Raw genomic sequence first — 22018 nt, forward strand, 5'->3', positions numbered from 1 at the left:
TCAGCGTTACTGACCACATATTTTTCTTTGTATTTTCCATAACAGAAATGTTATTTGTTTAATTTGATCATTAAAAATAATTGATTCTTGCTACTTATACTAATGAGATTACGAAAAATAATCATAAAATGGAATTAAAATACTCTAAATATTTGTAATAAGTTATTGTTAAAAGTCCGCTACACAACGGCTTAAGAACGTCCAATGTTCTAAAAACTTTTTTTTTCAAATACGTTTTAGAAACGTTTCTATAACAAAGACGTTTCCGTGCCCAGAGGCTAATACTACATTTATAATCAGGGACCCCGAAAATTTTGTCAAATGTTATCTAATTTCACTCATTGAAGTAAAATCTACAGAATTGTAATTTAAAAAACAACTCTAATTGTTTCATTACAACTTTAAAAATACATAAAAAGAGTATGTTTTTTGAGGTTAGCTAAATTGTGAAAATAAAATGTCATAACTTGTGAAAATATTGTTGAAAGAACGCGTAGAGCTTATGAAACAATATGAAATTTTCTTAGCGGTAGAATTTTTCAACTATTTGTCAATTTAAAAGAATAGTTTCCAATTTCTCTCACTTCACCGTCGAATAGCATCACGTGGCAAATCCGCCCATTCAAAAGAATTCAACTTTGGAATTCTTTTCAATTCTTCGCTTCTTACCGAGTGCTTATTTCCGCTTGGAACTCGCAACAACGGAGATTTTAGGGTCGTTAATTACAGATATAGTTCATATGTTTTTTTAATTACAAAAAAGGGCTTAGCATTAAAAAAAAGTTCTTAGCATTAAATTATCTTAAACTAACAGTGAAGAAGTGAAGGGATTTAATTATATTTTAAAATCTTAAAACCAGTGACCGGAAGGTGAAATGTGGGTTTAAAATTAACGAATCAGATGTCAGATTTTAAACTTTATTTTGTTTTAAAGATCCAATTTTCAGTTACTTTTAATTCTTTGTTTTATTATTACAAAAAGCCGTTTGATAAAATTATTATTTTTATTTTGAAACATGTATGTTAGCGTCTAATGATCAACATTTCTTGTCTCACAGACGTTAAATTTTATTTTTGAATAACACGAGTCACCTTTGATGCCATTAGAGCATGACATCTTGTGCCTTCCTTAATTGTCAGAAAAGGTTGATCAGATGTCGATCTACTTTCTGTGACTACTAGAGTGCTTATTTTCGTTCTTCGCTACCGTAGAACGTATATTTGCTTTTCAATTTTTGTGATTTTCTCGCAAGAATGCTCAAAGCAAGAATATATCATGTTTTCAAATTTATTGATTTCATAAAATTTATTTCTATAAACACAGAATATAAATGTAGAAAAATATAACAGACAAAAACAAAATCCAAAACCGTTTACATTTTAGAAAGAAAAAATATATTAAAGTATCTTATTTTTCAGCTGAAAACTAAAAATTAATAGACAAAGACAGAGTCTTTATTGTTTACAAAAACTTTTGAATTGCAATAATTTAATGAAGTGATTAAAAACGACGATGACAATTTCGACAAATATTAGATAATAATAACGCCGATCTCATGTCACATTTATCGTATATCAAATGAATTTGCTGAAACATAAACAGAGAAACGAACGTTTCCGAACACACACACGAGCCACAGTTGGTGAGAAGATAAGTGGCGTTCAATTATTCACAGCTTTCGGCAGCACATCCGCTATCCATTTAGTATATAGATCTGTGCTTATAATACAAGCAATATGTGATCAATTAAAATTTCTTGACCTATTTGCTGACCACTGCGACAACATGCATGATTCCTGTGTTTGGTTACTAATTGTGAGTAATATAAAAGTCAGCTTTGAAGCTGATAGTATTTGGATATTTTGGATATCCTATGGATATATCCCTACAACATCTATAAGATATTTTGAATATGCGGATGCTGTTAGGGTTTGTTTTTTTCGGTAATAGCTTTTTGAAAAAATGTCACCCTTAAAAATTTACTTCAGATTAGATTTAGTGAATTTAAAATAAATTTCCCCGTAATAGTCAAGTCAATGACCGCAGACCAAGGCATAAGCAGGTGTGGTCAGATTAATTAGTCGCTACTCAAAGTGATAGCACAATTAGTACATTGTCTTCCAAAAAGACTTAGTGAAGAATTGAAAGGATTGATTATCTCCAAGTTTTAGTACTTTTGCTTGTTAAATAAATAAAGTAGAGTTGACTCTCAGTTGAGTAACCAACCCTTCCAAAAAATAATAATATTAGTTGTTTTTTACGACGACATCATAATTAGTGTCAGCGCTAGGATATTTAAAATTATTTTGGAAGTTCATACAGATTTTCAGTATCCAGAACCCAGACCTAGTTCCAGATTAACAAACTGATTATCCAAAGTGAACGAGAGAATAGAAAAAAGCATAGATCCAGAATGATCCAGATCTACTAAGAGGTATCCAGAGAGCTATCCAGATCTACAGAGAGGTATCCAGAGAATTATCCAAATCTACAAAGTAAAGTTCGAGATTATCCAGTACTATGATCCAGATCATCATTCATAAGCAACATTGAAGTAAGGTATATGAAACAAAATTACATCAATTACTTCAAATGACCACTTTTAAACCATTCTTGCAAAAATTGAAAGATTCGAAACAAGATTGTTGGCTGTGGAACAACCGAATAGAAAAAAGGAAGGTTTACCCTTAAAAGAAAATGAATTAAACTTAAACATCGATCACGAAAAATTAGAAAAAGTTACAGAATATGATTTTGGGAAGAGCATAAAATTAATTCGTTTAGTAAGATTGTCTAAAAAACGAAACTAAATGAAAGGTTAACATTACAACATGCAACAATTGCACAAAAAGTAGTAGGAAGAGCGGCAAATACAATTAGTGCTGATGCAGTTAAAAACCTTTGCCAATTTTTTTGAGAGATTACGAATTTTATTTGGAGAAAAGGATAGTTTTGAATCACTTCAAAGGGCTCGCGATTCATTTTATAATGAGCAGAAATGAAGGTTTAGAGTCATTCACCTCAAGATTTATGCAGTGTCAGGATAAAATCAGGCAGTCTGTAGATAGTATGAATATAATACCTCAAAAAACTTTCGTAAGACAGGAAATAGAAGCAAGTGCAAGCGTCAGCACATTCTTAAGAAATATACTTGAAGAATTTGAAACTAGATTCCGTCCTCAAAAACCGAAAACGCTAAACGAATGTTTCAAAATTCCCTCAGAAATTAACGTGAACGTAAGAGACAAAAGACGATTAGAAAATTCAATAAACAAACCACCAGATCGACTACAGATAAACGAAGAACTTTCTTTATTACAGGACCCGATAACCCAAACTTATGATCAACAGTAAAAAAAGAGATAGATGACAATGTATTACTGCTGTGGATTTAAAAAACAGTTAAACTAGACTTGGAAGCTTTATCGCGAATGAGAAACATTTATATAACAGCAGACGATACACGTGAAATATTACAACAGCACGCGCCTTTTACTATACACGGGAAATTAGAAATACCACAATTAAACGAAATACCTTAAACACATAATGATCACGCGAATGAAATACGATTAGAGAAATGTAAAGTAGTATAAAGAAAAGGATAGTTAATTTTACGACGAAAATTTGAACGTATAATGATAAAAGAAATATTGATTACAAATAAAGAAACATGGTAGAAAACAAAATATTAATAACATTATGACGAATTGGATATTCCATTATGACTGCGTGATTAAACATTAAAAAATAGTGGAAACAATTATGAAGAAATTAGTGTATAAGGTAATAATATTATGATAACTCGGATGCTTCAATAGGACTGAATGATAAAACATGAGTCAATAAAGGAAACAAATATAACGAAATGAACCAAGAAGATGATAATATTATGACGACTCCGACATTGTAGTAGGACTAAATGATGAAATATAAATCAATAAACAAATATAACGAAATGGATTAAAAAGGTATCAAGAATATTATGACGAATAGGAAATTTCATTTGGAGTAATTGATGAAATATAAATTAATAAAGGAAACAAATTTAATGAAATAGATTACCACGATATGAAGAATATCATGACGAATAGGATATTAATAAATCGAGAAAATAAATATGGCGAATTGGACCAACATTACAGTAAATGCTGAAGATCTTAAAGGAACATGCGAATTATTAATATGTCTGCATGATTTAAAGAAGATTAGGAAGAACAAGAAATATTTAATATATCAAACAGAAAACTGTGACGCGGATTTAATAAAAATTGTTTGAAATCTCCAAATTACCAAAACTACCAAGATTTTTTAATTAAGATAGAATGTTCAAAACAGGAATCATACAGTGAATTTTAAATTTCATAAGATTGTAACGATTTAAATTGTAGCGGGTAAGTCACTATAATTTTAAAGGAAGAAGCAATTCGGCTAAGTTCGTGTGAATTATGAATGTTCGGTCGCGTTCGTCAAATGTGACACCTCGTTATGTTAAATTCTTCACATTCGTGAGAATCATCGTGAAGCGAGGACCGAAACCTTGGACAGGGGTAAGTGTGAGATAAGTTTGTCTTAAATTTGTACGCGTGCTCATGAGCATTTTTATATTTCAATAGTTTTTGTGTCTGGGAGCATAAATTGGTGGTACTCGCATTGACGTGGTCAGGAGTTACAAATTGTTGATTGAAGACGGTGGACATCTGATCCATAAAATAATTAATTTGACGATTCGCTACGTGCCCGGTTCGATAAAATAAATATTAATATTGTAAATTCTTTTTTTACTGTTAATATTTTAAACTAATATAAATTTCTAATATAAATATTTCTTACAAGATACACGGAAAAACCTTTAATCAGTCTCCTCACCCGAAACTTATGCGTCAGCGCCACCACTAAACTTGTTCATCTGCACTCCCAAACTGGGTGACCAACGTACCCAGTTGTAATTTTCTAAACTTTTTGGGAAGTTTGTCTATCGAAAACGGTAATGCTGCGCACCCAGTGGCGGGCGATCAGACTTTCCATGCAGTGAGAAGCGAAATTTTGTGACAGTGGGACGACAGACTTCTCAAAGGTTTTTCCGTGTACTGTATTAGAAATTGTTACACAAATTGTAGTTTTAACAATGCAGGTCCAACTCAGAATGTAACTATTGAGAAAAATCTGCAAGGGTTCAATTTTGAATCAAATTTTTAAATAAATGTTAATTTAAAAATCATCGATAATTTAAAGGGGAAGGTGTCGACATTATGAAGTATGAGTGTGTAGCATAAAGACTGGGGACAATTGCACAGTCCTTTAAAACTATTGCATAAGCAGATGTGGTCAGATTAATTAGTCTCTACTCAAAATGATAGCACGATTAGTATATTGTCTTCCAAGAAGGCTCAGTAAAGAATTGGAAGGATTGATTATCTCAAAGTTTTTGTACTTTTGCTTGTTTTAAATAAATAAAGTAGAGTTGGCTCTCAGTTGAGTAACCAACTCACAAAAAATAATAATATTAGTTGTTTCCTACGGCGACAGCTCACCATCAATAGATGGTAAAATGATTCGCTTTTATGTGAATCATTTTCGATATTGCGAGACCCAGATTGCCTATGACTGCCATACAGATTTTCCAACAGAACAATTTGCTTCATACTATTAAAATAAAAAGAACTCTTTCTTCTCACATTAAATAGCATAGACTTTTCAGAATGACACAAATGTAAGTGTTCCTTATACTCTGCTATTTGGTTTTCTTCATTCTTTCCATTAAATCTAAGTATTGTTCAGCACAAAGAGCGAATTGATCGTGTACTCTATTTCTTTTCCGAATCGCTTTGCATAATTCCCTTTTGTGTGACTCCTTTTGGGTTTCTTTTCCTCTCCTTTCACAATCTTCCAGCGTCTTTTTTTTTCTTCTTCCTTGACATTTTCTTTTTGCGACAATTGAAATCCTTTTATATTCGATGAAGTTGATATGTGAACAATTTGAGGTTTCCAATAATCATTAAACAAGTAAAAGACAACTTTACATCATTATCAGATCTACAACATATTCAGTACACTATTTTGTTATCAGCTGAAAAGACAGTTCTCTGCATGAGTATTGCAAATAAAATGGAACCCAGTTTTTCTACAAAGTTTTCAAGAAAATTCATTTTAGAGTGGAGATTTTTATTATTTATAAAGTTGGTAATTACTAAGCTAAAGACTTTAAAAATGTTTAAAGTAGAGCATTTAATGTAGCTGGTAAATTCTTGTGAATCAATTAGAATTCTTTAAAATTCGTTACTCCAGATTTTTTGAGGTCGCTATGCAAAAGAATCTGCTGAGAGTGATTTACATTTTCTACATGAGCTCACACACAACCGCTTCAAGGAAGGAAAAGAGTCATGCCTACAACCACGATGAATGTTACGAGGTTCTTCAATATCGGGAGTTACGGAAGAAGATTTAGGAAGTGGCTTTCCTTCGATTTCGTAATAGATATGAATTGTTTTCGTTAAATTCCTCCATGAAGTAAAATTTGACTAAAGATTCTGCGTCGTTTGCTTTAAAGAGAAAAATTATTATAAGAATAGAGAAAACTTGAAATACTGAATACTAGAAAGATTTACCTTTAAATTCCAGTTTTAATAAAAAAAACCGGTATCTATTTTAAAATATAGGTAAAGCTTATTTTTTAATCCAGATTTGAAAATTGACAAATTAATTAATAATACAGATAGAATTGAACCAAAATATAAGTTTCTGTACAATAATTATAAACACTTTTGTTATAAATCTACAAAGGAGAATATTAAACATAATTGAATTTTAAAACTTGATTGAACAAACCAATTTAGTAAATTTAAGAAATAAATTAACGTTTGTGATTGTTTTCGATTAAATGCATTATGAATTAATTTAAATTACAATTTAATTCATTAATTCAAAAAAATTGTAAAGTTAATTAATTGTAAATCGATATCATAAAATAAAGAAATTAAACAATTAAAATCAAGATTAAATTTATTAGAAATAAAATTTACTAAGCTTTCTCGAATTATACTTTTCAACAGAAGATTCCGGTTGAGACTTTTTTCATTTCGATGATGAAGCTCCTTAGTTTTGGAGAAGTTCTCCTATGTAGACGTTATCAGCGCACCGTTAATTTGTTTTCTCTTTATGAATTTCACCATTTCCAATTGTGCAAAGTGGCTTTATTTTAAATTAGATAAATGTATAAAAGCAAATACCTACAAATAATATTAAATTTAGAATTATGTTCAAAAACAATTAAGTGAAAATATACTTACGTTTAAATATCTTTATTAAATAGGCGAAGTTTCATATTCTGAATTGTTTTTCAATGAAATCGTTCATTAGTAAATGATTTCAAAATAACTTCTACATTAATTTAACATTTTAATTATCTATTCCCTTTGAATAAACGTGGCTGAAATCCTCAACTCTACACATGTGTAAAAAGATGAATACTTCAATTTCTTCACTCATGCGTAAATTTCCTGAGATTACCACAAACTTAGTTCGTGTTTGCTACAAAGTAGCATCTGCTTTGCAAGCTATACTACAGTTACCTTGTGCACCCTAAAAAAAATTATATTTCATTTCAGCTGATTCCTCTAAATTTAATGCATATTTTCCTGTTGTATATGGTGTATCAAAAGTAAGATTTTAAATTAAAGATGATTCCTAACAGTAGCATATATTTACTTCTTCTATTATTGATCACCAAAGAATAAAAATATTCTACAATGAAATAGACTACTTTTGGTTTGAGAGGATATTAGAATAGGATTTTTTCTCTGAATATGAAATTACTTTTTTTTTTGGTGTAGTCAACGCAATATATGCATATAATAATTAGACGTAGTGGACTACAAAGGAACTTTTTTCCGTGTAATTAAATCACCTAAAAACGTGACATATTACGAAATAATGAGAGATGAATTTGAAATAAGTACGGCGCAGCACTCAGGAAAGTTAAGAGAATAAATTACCATCAAGTGAAGAATAATTAACCGTTAGTGAATGATACTAACAGTTCAAGTTATCCATTGACATTTTCAAGTCTATATAAGAGGAAGAGATTTTGTGACATGATTGCAATGGTCTTGAAGTAACAAACTGTTTTTAAATACTAATTGGAACCAGTATTACCAGCATTACAAACATCTACTGTGTATCTTGTGACAATAATCAATCTAGTATTGACTAAAAGGGTTGGCGACGTCCCGTCTACCGCTTAATTGCATTTTCAGTACCTATTATATCTGTTCCATAACGATCTATAAAGGAGATATACCTCACTGCAAAACTCTGATTTTGAAATTATTCAAGCTCTTTCAAAGAAGTTTGTTAAAAAAATATTTCTATATAATTTTAAATTTCCTTTTTCTCTTTAATAAATAAATATTCTCTCACAAGTTAGCTTGCTTATTGACTTTTCCCCCATCCTCATCATCAGCAAGTTCTTTATAGAAACTGATTTAAAACTAGTAATTTTAAGGAAATTAGGAGAATTCTCTTTGATGCAACAATATCAGAATAATAATATTAAAAAGTTTTGCAAACACTTTGGAAAATAATAGAAGTTTTAATAAGTTAATAAACAATTTAATAACTTTCTTTTTATTTAAAAGAACTATCAACAGTCAATTAGGCAACATTAATATTCTTCTAAAACATCAGGTAATCAGGGACGTCCATAAATCACGTAAGACATTTTTGTGGAAAATTTGACCCCCTATCCTCCTCATAAGATATTTAAATAAATTAGCGCCATTTTTTCTATTGTTTGTAAGATTTAGCTAAACACCCCTCCCCCCTAAATGTCTTAGATAATTTATGAACGATCCCTCACTGGAAAAATCCATGTATGTCGGATTGTAAAACACAATTTACATAACAATTCATGGAATTGATAAAAAAAATAAACGTAAACACAATTTGTTAATATTTTTTTCTCTTGAATTATTGCAGAAAAGTGACTTTAGCGAAAGATATTTTCTAATTATTCCCTTGGAGAAACTTCATCTATTTACTACGAGCCCTTCAAACCTGAAACAGCTGAATCCACTTTGTCTGATGGTACAGTGGTAATAAAAAAACTAAAAAGAAATACCAGCAGTATTCTGGTTGCTCGTAATGAATATATACTTTCCAAATTAGGGAAACTGAATTTAAAACCGAGTTTTACATTTTCACTTTCTGAGAAGGCAAATTGAGTAGTCGAGTGGCTACACTCATCTTGCTCCTACTGTTTCAGTAAAACAATTGTGAAGAACGTCACATAAACAGGCCAAATTCTTTTAAAAAGTGTGGCAATAGTGTTGAGCGCCAGTCCTTTCTTGGGACAGTTTCAAAAATGCGGATACTAAATATCCAAGATAAACAAAATAATTGGTACTAAATATCCAAAACAAAAGCAAAAGTAATAGAACTAAATTCTATGAAAAGACACAAAAAAAATTATTAAAATTCCTTTAATTAAAATTATTAAGATAAATATCAATTTCGATACCGGTCTACTAGCAAAAGACGGAGGAGGGAGGATTCGAGAAAATCATATTCAGAAATTTTACAATCAATCAACAATTTATTTTAACAGTCAAATTATCGAAAAATCTTACAATTAATATGCAATTACAAAACAACCTTCTCAGTATCGCTAGGTCAATTTATAAATCGTGGTCAGCCAAAATTGTTATCGCAAAATTACAACTTATATCTAAAAATATTACACATAAAATTGGGGAAAACAGGACAAAACAGTTTGTCTGAATTATTAAGTTTCTCAAAATAAGGGATAAATCATTATTTAGAGGACAAACACATAAATAATGAGATTTTATGAATTAATTAAAAGGGACAACAGTTTTATTGTCACAATAAAATAATTATAAATGGGACAACTCCATAAAACAAAATAATTTTTAATGGGACATATTTAACCATAAAATTGGGAATTTCTCAATAAATAAATGGAATAATGAATTAATTTAGTGTTAAAATGAGCAAGAAAACCAGAAAATTACCGAACTATTAATATATTCTCACTCGGCCATGAGGCCGGCTGAACCACTTATCACATTATAAGAGAAAAGTTGAAAGAAAATTATATTTCACGAAAGAAAAGAAAAATAGGGAATGTTGCAACTAGACTTACATTTCGAAGACAAGACATTTCGAAGATCGAAGCTGGAATTGGTGAAATCGAGAAGTCCAAGAAGAACACTTAGTACTTAAAAAAAGTAACTTAGAAAATTAAATTTTTGGAACGATAGCGAAGAATAGAATAGCGAACTGCTGTCCAGGTAGGCTGCTAAATCTAAAGAGAGCGATACGAATTTTCCTGATGAGCATGCTGCCTTGATTCCTCCCCTCCGTTCACCCCGCCGGTTACCATGGTCCTGAACTAGTGTTACTCCGCCAAAAACAGGAGCGTAATTACTGCCAAAAATAGTGACACCAGGGTATATTTAAATTTGTAATTTCTCGCTTCCTGAAATTTTTACTTTTCAATTCGTATTTTCCTTGTCCTCGACCTCCAAAATTCTCTGATTGTCACTCGTAAATGTAACAAGTCAAAATTAATCAAAAATCAAAAGGGGAAAAGTTGAGATTAGTGACATGAGAATTCGGGACTGGGCAAAAGGTGTCTCTTTACAGTATAGAGAAATAACAGGGACCATCCTGTTCAATAGTCAATCTCTTAATATTTTTGAGGTTTTATTAGAATTTGGTAAATATAGAAAATAATTCTAATTTACTCAAAGGGTTTATTTTTGAGATGACTTTTGGGTAGGTTGAATTTAAAAAGTGACAGGTATATCGTGTCAATTCGATTTTCGTTTGGTTGACGTTGTAGTTTTCTGCTGTGAGTGAACGGAAAGTCGAATCTGCGCAGGTGTGATGATTATTCTTTTTAGCTCGTAAGGCGATAACCGGGAAACTTCTTGATTTTGAATTTGCTCAATAATATTTTCATGAAAGAAAATACAGTAATATAAATAAATAAATTGGATAAACAAACATTTGCCTAAAACTGAGAAATTACTGCAGCCATTGTTGATCGGCGCGAGGGAATTTGTTTGTTTATAATTTTATAAATAAATTTTGTTTACAAAGTTTCTCTAAAATTTTTGCCACGTCACAACGTTTAGGTAATAAAAAAACTTCTTGAATTAATTTTTTGATCTTAGGTGTTATTCTGTTAATCTTCACTCGAGAAATTAGTTTTTAAAAATTTAGTTCTAGATATTCTCGATTTTGTTTTACATAGTAAATAAAACTTCTTACCGACAACATTAAGTAGAAATGGATGCGACATCAATGGTATTGTTGAAATTTGACATTCGTAGATCCCTTGATCACGTTCTTGAGCCCATTTGATACATAACGTCCATTCCGACCACTCACTGTTTTGTCCAGAATTTTGTCTGTGTAGAGCTTGAAATCGTTGATCACTTGTATAGGTATAACCTCCGGCAGTCAGAATATGTATGTCACGGCCTCGCATCCATGACACCTAAGCACAAAAGAATAAAAATTTTATTCCGTTCTACTACTATAATAGTATGTACATGAATTAAAATTATCTGGAAAATATTTATAACAATCTTCGTTTAGTCCTTAAATAACTTTTGCATATACTTTTATAAATAATGGGTAACTTGCAAATGACTGTCTCATTTTAAAATAAGTTTTGAAAGAAAAATATTTTGTTCTTCTATTGAACTCCACTTCTTCATTATTGGGGCATAATTTAATTGTGTTATAAATTATTTCACTACCGCTATAATTACAAGGGAATTAGAACAAATTTTTTTTAATGATTGCAACGAAACTGACTGAATCATTATGTAATTTTAGCTCTGACTGATCATTCTTTTTTCCTTTGACAACAATAATAAACGACACCATTTACCAGGGAATATCGCAGATACAAAACCTCATCAATGGGTATTTGGAAACAAGAATTATTTGATCTTTTGGTTTTTGGAACATAGAATTATTGGAATTATTGCAACCTTTAGATTTTGGAACAAGAGGAATACAAATTTCTGATATGTTGACAACAGTGAAACTGTGATGCCCCCGTTGGATCTGAGACTTGTTTCCTATGTGACAATCAAGGGTGAAGTGGTAGCTCTCGCTGTGCGACTGCTCCTTTTATTAAAGCGCACGGACGGTGAAGAAAGAACCCAATCCTCGTTGTTTTAGCTTTATTAATAAATTGTTGTTTGTTACGTTTGTGTTTTAATGAGTTTGCGTTCATTAAGGACCGGAGGAGAGTACTAGCGAGATTAGAATGATATTAGTAGCGTCTAAACGTCGAGTTTTAAAAGTTTATTTGGTTGTTGATTGCGATTGTTCAAAGGAACGTTTTGCATCACGGCATCGACCTGGCAGAATTTCCCGCTGAAATATTTTGGAGATTTGAAATTTTTGACGATTATGTGCAATAGAGAATTTCTTGGACAGAACTTGGTCTAAATGATTTGATTGAATATTTAATTATATTAATTCGATCTTAAATACATCTCTGCGTCTCAATACTGAACTGTAAAAGGAGTTAAAATATCCTCTTTATGATTATAAACAATAAATAAAACACCAACTTAAGAATTAAACTGTGTATTCAGTCAGGAAGTCGTCGTTAATTAAAATACAAAGTTGTCGCAATACCAGTCGGCAAAGCTCTGATCAATTATCTATTTCTAATAATTCGTAATCTATTTGGATTTCTAGGTTCCCTACTCATCACTCTAGCATGTCCCCTAAATATTACGTTACAGAACATAGTAACCAATGTTTTTGGTTTGAAAAACGGACGATGTTGTATCTTATTGTCAGGTTTTTCTTACACCTTCTTGATCTGATTACCAACTTCTATCACCCTTCGTTCTGAGCCCTTTTCAATGATGTCTCCCATCGAAATATTATTATCCCTGTGGAAGCTTTTGCTATCGATTACCCATTTGATCTTAAAGACCTCACCTCGATTTATCGGTATAGCTAGTCTTGGAATAACACCAAATACTTCCAACGGTTTATATTCGTCTGAAGCTCCATTGTATCTACACCATAATTCTTTTCAATTTCTAGGTGTCCAGCTGATGATTAGGCATGTGCATCTTCAATCCCAGTGTCCCTTTTTCCTCTAGCGCTGCCATCATCCATCCATCTTCATCTCCTGTTATTAGCAACAATAGAGAGTCACCACGGTGACAGTATAAGTCGAGGTATATGAGTTATTGTTTATCTTTTTATCCTGGTAATCTAAGAAAATACTATATAACTAATTTTCATGTTTTAGGTAAAATTGGAACCGGACTGTCTTATTTTTTTCGATATGTCCCACTTCTCCAGAATACAGACGATTTATTTTATTGTCATATATTCCTTAAGTTTTTTCATCTCTGTCAACAACTATAATTTACACTCAAAATTCAAGTAAATTTAAGAAGTTTGGAATCATCGTTGCTGACGTGATTGTATGAATTGACGTCAGCACAGTATTAGTTGTTGACCCTATTTGTGCTATTAAGGTAGTGGGAGAAATAACCCACGACTGATATAACTTGTGGTAGGGTTGTGTAATTATAAGCGTTGATGCATTGCTAGTCAGATTAAATCCGCTGTACAAATGCTTCTCCCTTGATGAATGCCTACTCTACATTTATTTACCGGCGTTAATACTTCCTATTATTCTATTAATCCCCCTTCTGTAGAAAAGCTATGAAATGACCTTCAATAGAAAAATCTTATCGGAATTTCTCCAGATATATCGAATGCAATATATCACGATAATTTCTTGTAATAACACTCATCGCTTTTCAACTCTCCATAATCTCTCACAACTGACAGTGTACTACTAATAAACAGTTGGTGCTTTAATAAACTTGTCAACAATGCCCTGAGCTATACCTGTAATATACAGGACCGCACGATTCTCAACATCAAATTTTCAAACTTCTCTCCCTCGTCTTACTGGTGACAACTAAGTTCTTGATGTCTCCTCCTATAACGTTTTCTTTCTCTGATTTCTACTACTATGACTACTATCGTCTACAGGCCCTTTTTCTACAATCATTAAATTTGAAAAATAAGATCATAACAATATTATACATATGTTTGTCGGGCTATGAGGATTGCTTGTTCTTGCTGCAGGTACATTTTTATCCTGGATCATTTAAGGTTCATTATTGACTGTTGTTACAAGATTTTTACGATTCACTGCATTAGGTAACTCGGGCACGTCACTAGTTACATTTTTCAAAGTCGCGGTGTCAATTGGTCTATCAGCTTCTTCGAAAATATCAAAACTATTTTTTTATTTGTCTACTTTGGAAAAGTAATAAGTTCTTTTTCTGTAAATAAATTTGTGCAGATTTTCGTCCCATCATCCATTATAGGACGAGTTTCCATCACCTTTATGTCCTGGTGAGGACGTTCACCCTGCACTTCATTAAAGCGTCCCAGATTATCAGGAAAATTATGCAGATGAGAGTGCAGAAAATGTAATTTGAAATTCATTAAGTATCCAAAGCTGAAACGTAATCAAGCTTTTTTCCAATGTATTCATTTCAGAAATAAAGGTTTTATATTTAAATAGCGCTCAAATTTAAAGTCCATTAGACACTTCTCGTAAATTACCTTCGAAAATTTTATGGAATTTCGTTTGAAGGTATTATAGGTAACATTGACAGAATATTGAACTCAAATGTTGAGATATTTTGATTGGGTTTTAAGCTAAAGAAATTTTACTGGATGTTAGAAAGAAAATCACAACTTTCTTAAGAAAGTAAACTTTTATTGTATAAGTATACAATGAAGCTAATCTGGACTTTTAGAACTCAACTGTGGGGAACTGCGAGCAATTCAAACATCAATATAATTCAACGATTCCAATCTATAACGTTAAGAATTATTGTACTAGCTCCGGGGTATGTTCCACGAAATTCACCGTGATTTGCATATATAAAGAGTACACAGTAAAAGAAATAAATATCAAGGAAGTTTGAAAAAACACTCTAATTCTGAAATTCTAAATTTCTAACTTATTTCACTTTTATGTAATTAACATTTAAATTATTAAGGTCCACTATGTTGTTATAATGTTTGTATTGCAAATTAATCTTCTAGGATGGAAATAACAACAACTGATTCAAAAAAAAGTTAAAAAGGAGAAGTCAGTATTGTTAACTTAGTGGGAAAATTTTAAATGATAAAGTTGTTAGGAGTTAAGCTACTATTAATTAACAAGCTACTACAGTGTTAGAAACAATAGTAACAATTAATTTTTGTTTATAAGTACAGAAATTAATTATTTACATTGGATTTGCAATAGCGTATAAAATTTATTTAAGCATTTTCATCAAAACAAGAGAAAAACTAAGTTTTATGCTACGTTGAGAATTACCCATATGTACATATTAAATGAAATGTAATATTAATTTAAAATTCATATTCCAAACACTTTACAATAATATGTGGAACAAAACACATTTAGAACTCGCTATAATGCTTTGGTTTTGTTGGATCGAAATATGAATTTGTTATTGTCAAAATAATATCGTTTCAAAATCGGATTGTGATTTTACTTCCAAACTATCCAGTTCACTCTATAAACTTTAAACGCCTAAAGCCAAATCAACATTTCCAACATGTTTGAAAGCTCGTGTTCCATACAATCCACAAATTTGCAATATGACCTGTTTTCATAAAATACATGTAGTATTGTCCGCTTTTATTGAGAAATATATTTTAATAAATTATATAAATGTATTATTTCGCAATAACGAATTTTACATTATTTATTAAATCTGATTATAAATGGGATATTTTATTTGAAATAATAGTAGAGGTACCCAGGTAGAAAAATTTAATGGAAGCCTAGATATATGCTAGCGCCACCACTGGAATTTGTATGGCAGTTTATCTCGCCGACGTCTTCTAGCGCCTTGCATGGCGCGAGCATTTTCCGCTAGAATGCAACATAACCTAAAATTTCTGTTGCATAAAGTGTCAAAGGTGTTTGCTTTTATTTTCAAAGTAAAAGTAAATGTTTGCTTGTAGAATATTGTGGCATTTAAAAACAATAATAGTAAGGAAATGTAAGTATTTATATATTTGTAATTTTTATCAAATTTAAATATAAATTAATAATGTATTAAAAATTTCTTGGTCTTTCGTTAATTCATATACATATTTATAAAATAATTTTTAGTTTGTGAATGTTTTATTCGACCTCTAAGAAAATTTTAAAAAATATTTTAAGTAATTAATCTAACAATTTATCACCAAGAATAACAATAAATACTTTTGATGAATTAAACATATTAATTTCTCTAAATTCAAATTAGAAAACGTAACCTCAAACTGGATTTATGTTTTCTTTATTTTTAATTGACCTCTCAGAACAGTTTTGTTGGTTTTAAACTTTTAAATAAGAACTTAACTTTTGCAATTAAATTATAAGTGATTTTTTAATAATGATTTAGACTTTGGGAGATAATTTTCATAAACTAATATGTATATATAATTCCACAAGTTTAACAAGTGTGATTACATTTATTAAAACGAAACGTGTAATTAATTCTTTAAATATGTATAATTTCCATTGTAAACAGATAATTAGTAAATGTTTTTTATATATACTTTTATTTAAAGTCATCAAATGAAATGACATATGAGAATAATTGTTTAATTCGCGAAATAAATTTTTGGCAGGTGAGGTTATGTACATACATTCTGTTATGTTCGCATTCTAGCACTGCGAGCAGAATGCGAGGAAGGTGCTAGAGCACAAAAGTGTTTCAAATGCTCTCAGCGCCACTACAGCGCAATGGCGTGCGAGAGTGGCACCTTACTAGCGCCACCAAATTTTTCTACTAGGGTAGAGAAAATGATTCCTTATTTTGCTTTCTAAGATAACATACTCTAACAGCATCCGAAAATTATGATACCGGATATCCCATTGCTGTTATGTTAGGGAAAACTATTCTCTAATATGTATTATATAGAAACACAAAAAACTCTTTAATTCAATGTTTCATTGAAAATTCAGACACAGAGACATCAAAAACCCTTAGACACTAAGTTTTATTATTTATTAGCTATACTTAAACCAATTGCGTAAGCAAACATCAGAAAAGATCAGAAAATGAAATTTAATTTAATCACTGGAACTAATAATATTTCTTACAGTCCTATTGGGTTTTCCCCAAAACTACATCAGACGCTTCGGAGGGATCTGAGACATAAAGTGACAAATTAGTCCTAGTGAAGGCGTCAAATCGTTTGAATGATAAGTGCTGAAAGTATTTGTTTTATTTCCGTTGTTTAGGTGAAAAGTGTATTATTTAATGTTACAAAAAATAAACAACGATGACTACGAAGAACTTTCTTGCGGAAAATTTAAAAAAAGAACATGACAATAATGAAGAGTTTCTAGCTACTTTAAATCTTATAGGAAGTGGATCTCAATCAGTCATTGGATTTCCAGATGAAAATGAAATAATGCAATCGATTCCATCTGATAATTTAGACGTTGTTTCCAAAAATTTAGATAGAAAAAGACCTAATTCTTCTCTTTTAATGACAAATACGCTTGTACAAACTTTGCAAGACAATGTACCTGACAATTTAGAAATTATGGAGATAATAAATCCTGTTCTTCTACCAAGTACACCAGTCGAAGATCTTTCTCTTGAACCCAATTCCAAAAGAAGATGAATTTCCTCTCAGGAAATTGAAGAATCTACTAAGATTATTGCAGATAATGCAAGAGTTCTTCGTAAAAATGTTTGTATACTTTTGTCTAATTTAGGTTTAACTTACATTTTGTTTGCATACAAATTTCTGAATATTCTGTAAAAAATTAATTACTGATACATTTTATGATTTTATAACAAACATATTATATTAGCACCAGTAGCAAAGGCGAAGGGAAATCTACGTCTGGAAAGCTTTATGATCAATATGCGATTTTAAATAGGAATTCACTATTTGCTGATGTAGTCGAAATCTTCTTTTACAATTATAATTCTTAATCAGCAAAAAATTCTAACATTAATGAAAAATATGTTCATATTAAATAATGATCTGCATAACAATTACCAATACTTGAAGTTCATTCCCTATATATTCATTCCCTATATATTCGCTTATCAAAGGAAATTAATATGAACAGTATTGGTACAATAATAGTTCAATACCTGTTAATTATACACATCATAAATTTCTTTCGAATTTTTTCGTCCTATTATGAAAAAAAGTAAGCTCTATTATTTATATTTATTTATACCTATAAAAAACTGCAAACTATTAAAAATAATTATTAATGAACTACTTTTGTAATGGTCTTTTGTTACAGTGAGCCAATCATTAATGAATCATAAGCTTCGTACTCGGTAGTTAGTAACAAGAGTTGCTAAAGTAGATTAAATGAAAATGAAGCAAAAACCTATGCATCCAAGAGTTAATTGAAACAGGCTTCCATTAAGAATTATTATACCACCATTCACGTTTTGACGAATAAAAACATCTTAAAATGTAAAAACTTTCACTATTTAAAGTTGTAAAAAATTAGAACCATAATCTTATTTAAGACTGTTCTTTATTGTCTATTCTCATATATAATACGGAACATTTATTCTTATTTAAAAAAAATTACAATTCCATTTTTAAAAATGTTATACTTTATCCAAGTATATCTTGAACATTACTGTTCAAAAAATAAAACGAAATGGTTTCATTAATTATTTTTCACTGTTGATTAACTTTGCATTTACAAATGCAAACTATTGTAATTAATAAAAATAAAAGGAATATTTTTTTTAGTAGTTTCAATCGATTATGGTCATTAGATTTGTACTTATTACGATGGACCCAGATCATACGTTTATGACAGTATCAATTTAGTGGGCTGGAAGGAAGATCAAAAAGAATATTTAAGCAGATTACATTCTATTAAATCAGCAGTAGTTTTTTCGACAGTTCGTTAACAACCAGTAAATAGAGTTGATTGTGGCGCACTTGCAATTGCATTCACAACGTAATATATTTTAATGAGATGCTGAATAGAATTGATTATGTACATGACAAAATGAGAAATCATTTAAGAGTTTACATAACTAGGTGGAAAATTGGACTCTATTTTAAAAATCGATTATATATTATGATTTGGTTTTTAAAAATTATAATGTTGGCTTGGATGATCGATGCACCTACTTTTAAAAATAATAATTATGTCTGAAATAATCATGCATAATAGGAAGTATTCTTCCGTTAAAAGACGTAACTCTACGATGGGAAAAGCTATTCAGACTATTAAGAATATTTTTTATCATAAATATCTTTTTAAACAACATGTTAATCACATTCTTAAAAGAATGGTGCCAGCAAAAAAGTATTTTTTCAAATGGTTTAAAAAATTAATCAAGTAAGAAATTTTAACTCACCGTTTTGTCACCAAGGTTCCTAACACGGCAGGTGAGATAGGCAGTTTTGCCCACGAGGGCCGTGACATTGGTAGTCTGAGAATAGTCGAATGATGGCTCAAGTTTCGTCTTCAACCCTGTCGAGTGATCGAGCATTTGCTGTCGGGGTCTAACTTGGTTTGAGTGCCTCTCTATACTGCCCATTGTACGGCTCCCCAGACTCAAAGTATCTGTAAAGACGTCAAAAACTCTCGTCAACGAGAATAGTTTCCAAAGAGCTTTTTTATACTCTCTTCAGTTACTCAAGAGTTAAGTTTGTCGACCTCTAAAGAACTGTATCATCTTATCAATGAAACATTTTATCACTTGCTATAAATGAAATTGTGTTCTTGAATAATAAACTTCTTAAGTTTAATGAGAGATTAAAAAGAACTTACTTTGAAATATATTACGAAAAATTACCATTTTCTTTTAAAATTGTATAACTAATAAAAATATGATACTGGATAGGTCAAGGGGAAGACTGAGTAAGCTTCTCGTTCAATTTTCAATTTCAATTTTTTACCACTAGACTAATTAGATAAACTTTTCAATCATCTCTTTAAATTAATGATAAGTGAAAACATTTTTTATAAAAATTAGATTAGAATTTAAAAAAACGCATATGACAATCTCTCTTAGGATGTCTGGATGATATAGCCAATATCAGCGTGAAACGATTGCAGGAAATTTGGCGAAGTCACTCCGAGAGTAGTTCCCGAAGCATTCTCGGAAAATTTCCAAAAAACTTTAGAAAGCGATTTCCCGTAAATGTTTCATTTCTAGGTAAACTTTTTCTGAGAATTTATCTGAACCATTTCAAACTCGTACATTAGTGTGTCTCTAAGTTTCAAGACTAATCTCAAATTGCTTTTCTGAGATTTCTTCAAGGAAGTTGATTCAAACATTGTTGAAAATGATCACTAGGGAGAAGGTAAATTTAAAAATTAAAAATAATTGAAAAAATAATGTCTTACTCTATAAATTTGAATTAGCCTACATCTGTTAGGAATTTTGTTGGCTTTTATTGGGCATTTCAACTAGGAGGATTCGATAAAAGTTAATATTAATAATAAAATATTTTAGTAATCATAAAATAAGAATTTTTTAAATTTGATACATAATTTTTCTATTTTACAACACAAAACATAATCCATGTTGTTCGTAGCATGTAAAATTGCGTTTCTTGTGTCGACGCAATCTAAACAAGAAAAATGTTCGGATCTTTATCGTTTTTTTCTTGAAACACGAACATAAAAATCATACAATAATAAAGTAACTTTTGACATTTCATATCGTTCTGAATAGTTTTCAGAACCTAATTAAACAATTTTATCGTCAAGAGGATATATTACTTCCGGCGGCATTAAATATATACTCAACTTGAACGCTGTAGTAAATTTTAATAATAATGATTTAAAGTTCTTAAAAGGGGAATTTATAAAAATTAAATTTCAGGGAGCATAAGAAATTACTTTTTTCCCTTCATAATAATTTCATTATTGATTTTATCATGAAAAGTATCTTAAATAAGCTCGCACTGAAATAGTATGAAAAACTAACATTTGTCGAAGATAAATGCAGGTAGCATTAATCAAGTAGTGCTTATTTTTCATCAACAACTCATTATTTATTTTAAAGTATATAAAAGTTTTCAACTTCCTTTGCGAGCATAATTTTTTCATGTAAAACACAATCAGAAGAAAAATGATTTATTTCATTAAATGCCAATTGCTTTAAACAGTGTATTGACAAAAAATTAAACTACAACTGTTCCATAACCAAAAGTGTTTAGTTGATAAATTGCCATTGGATCATTTTGATTTAATCATTAAAGGATTCGATCTCTTGGAAACACCTTATATTGACGATACATCTCCTCATTGTCTGTTCGTATCGCAATTAAATGACGTCGAAGTCTTACAATCGGATTAAAGCCTCAATCCTAGATCACTGGATCCAGGCTTCACAGCCTGTTATAATGAAACATTCGTATTGGATTTACTTGACACATTAAGGTCGAATTGTAATTTTATAGCAAGTCTCCCCTCGAGGAAGACAGTCTGATAAGGAATATGATAACCATCTTCTTCATTGAGTGACTGGAGTTAAGTCTTTTCATAGTTTAATTGATATTGGTATAATAAATGTTCATGGTAAGGTGACAATTCAAAATAATACAATCTTCATCGTCAGAAAAGTGACGTTTCGTTAGCTAAGATTTACCAACCTCTTCAATCTAAATGTATTAAAACAGAAAATATTTAAAAATATACACTATAATATTTACAAAATGGTCTAAAACATTATTTTTCGGTAAACTAATAAAAGTTAATAGGACCCTACCTGATTTGTTAAATTCTACTTAGACCTATTTAAAAAAATAAAATGAACGAGAATGACATTGCCGTACAGCGATTCAGTTTCAACTAAAATTTTGCTAAACCAAGAAAATCAAAATGATACAAACAGAAGAATAGTCAATGAACTGATATGTATACACAGTTTATCATGAGGAGCAGGTTATATTACTGGT

At 30.4% G+C, this 22018-nt stretch overlaps 1 protein-coding gene across 1 annotated transcript in view; it reads right to left on the reverse strand.

Annotated features, from left to right (window-relative positions):
* LOC122498089 (peroxidasin homolog) overlaps positions 1–22018 on the reverse strand; it is an 88666-nt gene that overhangs the window by 18790 nt on the left and 47858 nt on the right. Inside the window, exons 2-3 of the mRNA XM_043605650.1 lie at positions 19465–19673; positions 11297–11525 (exon numbers count right to left, since the gene is read on the reverse strand). Coding sequence (XP_043461585.1) covers positions 11297–11525; positions 19465–19673 — 438 coding nt within the window. The remainder of the gene's footprint in view (positions 1–11296; positions 11526–19464; positions 19674–22018) is intronic.

This window comes from Leptopilina heterotoma, unplaced genomic scaffold (genome assembly GCF_015476425.1).
Source record: "Leptopilina heterotoma isolate Lh14 unplaced genomic scaffold, ASM1547642v1 Lhet_142, whole genome shotgun sequence".
NCBI classification, from domain to species: domain Eukaryota; kingdom Metazoa; phylum Arthropoda; class Insecta; order Hymenoptera; family Figitidae; genus Leptopilina; species Leptopilina heterotoma.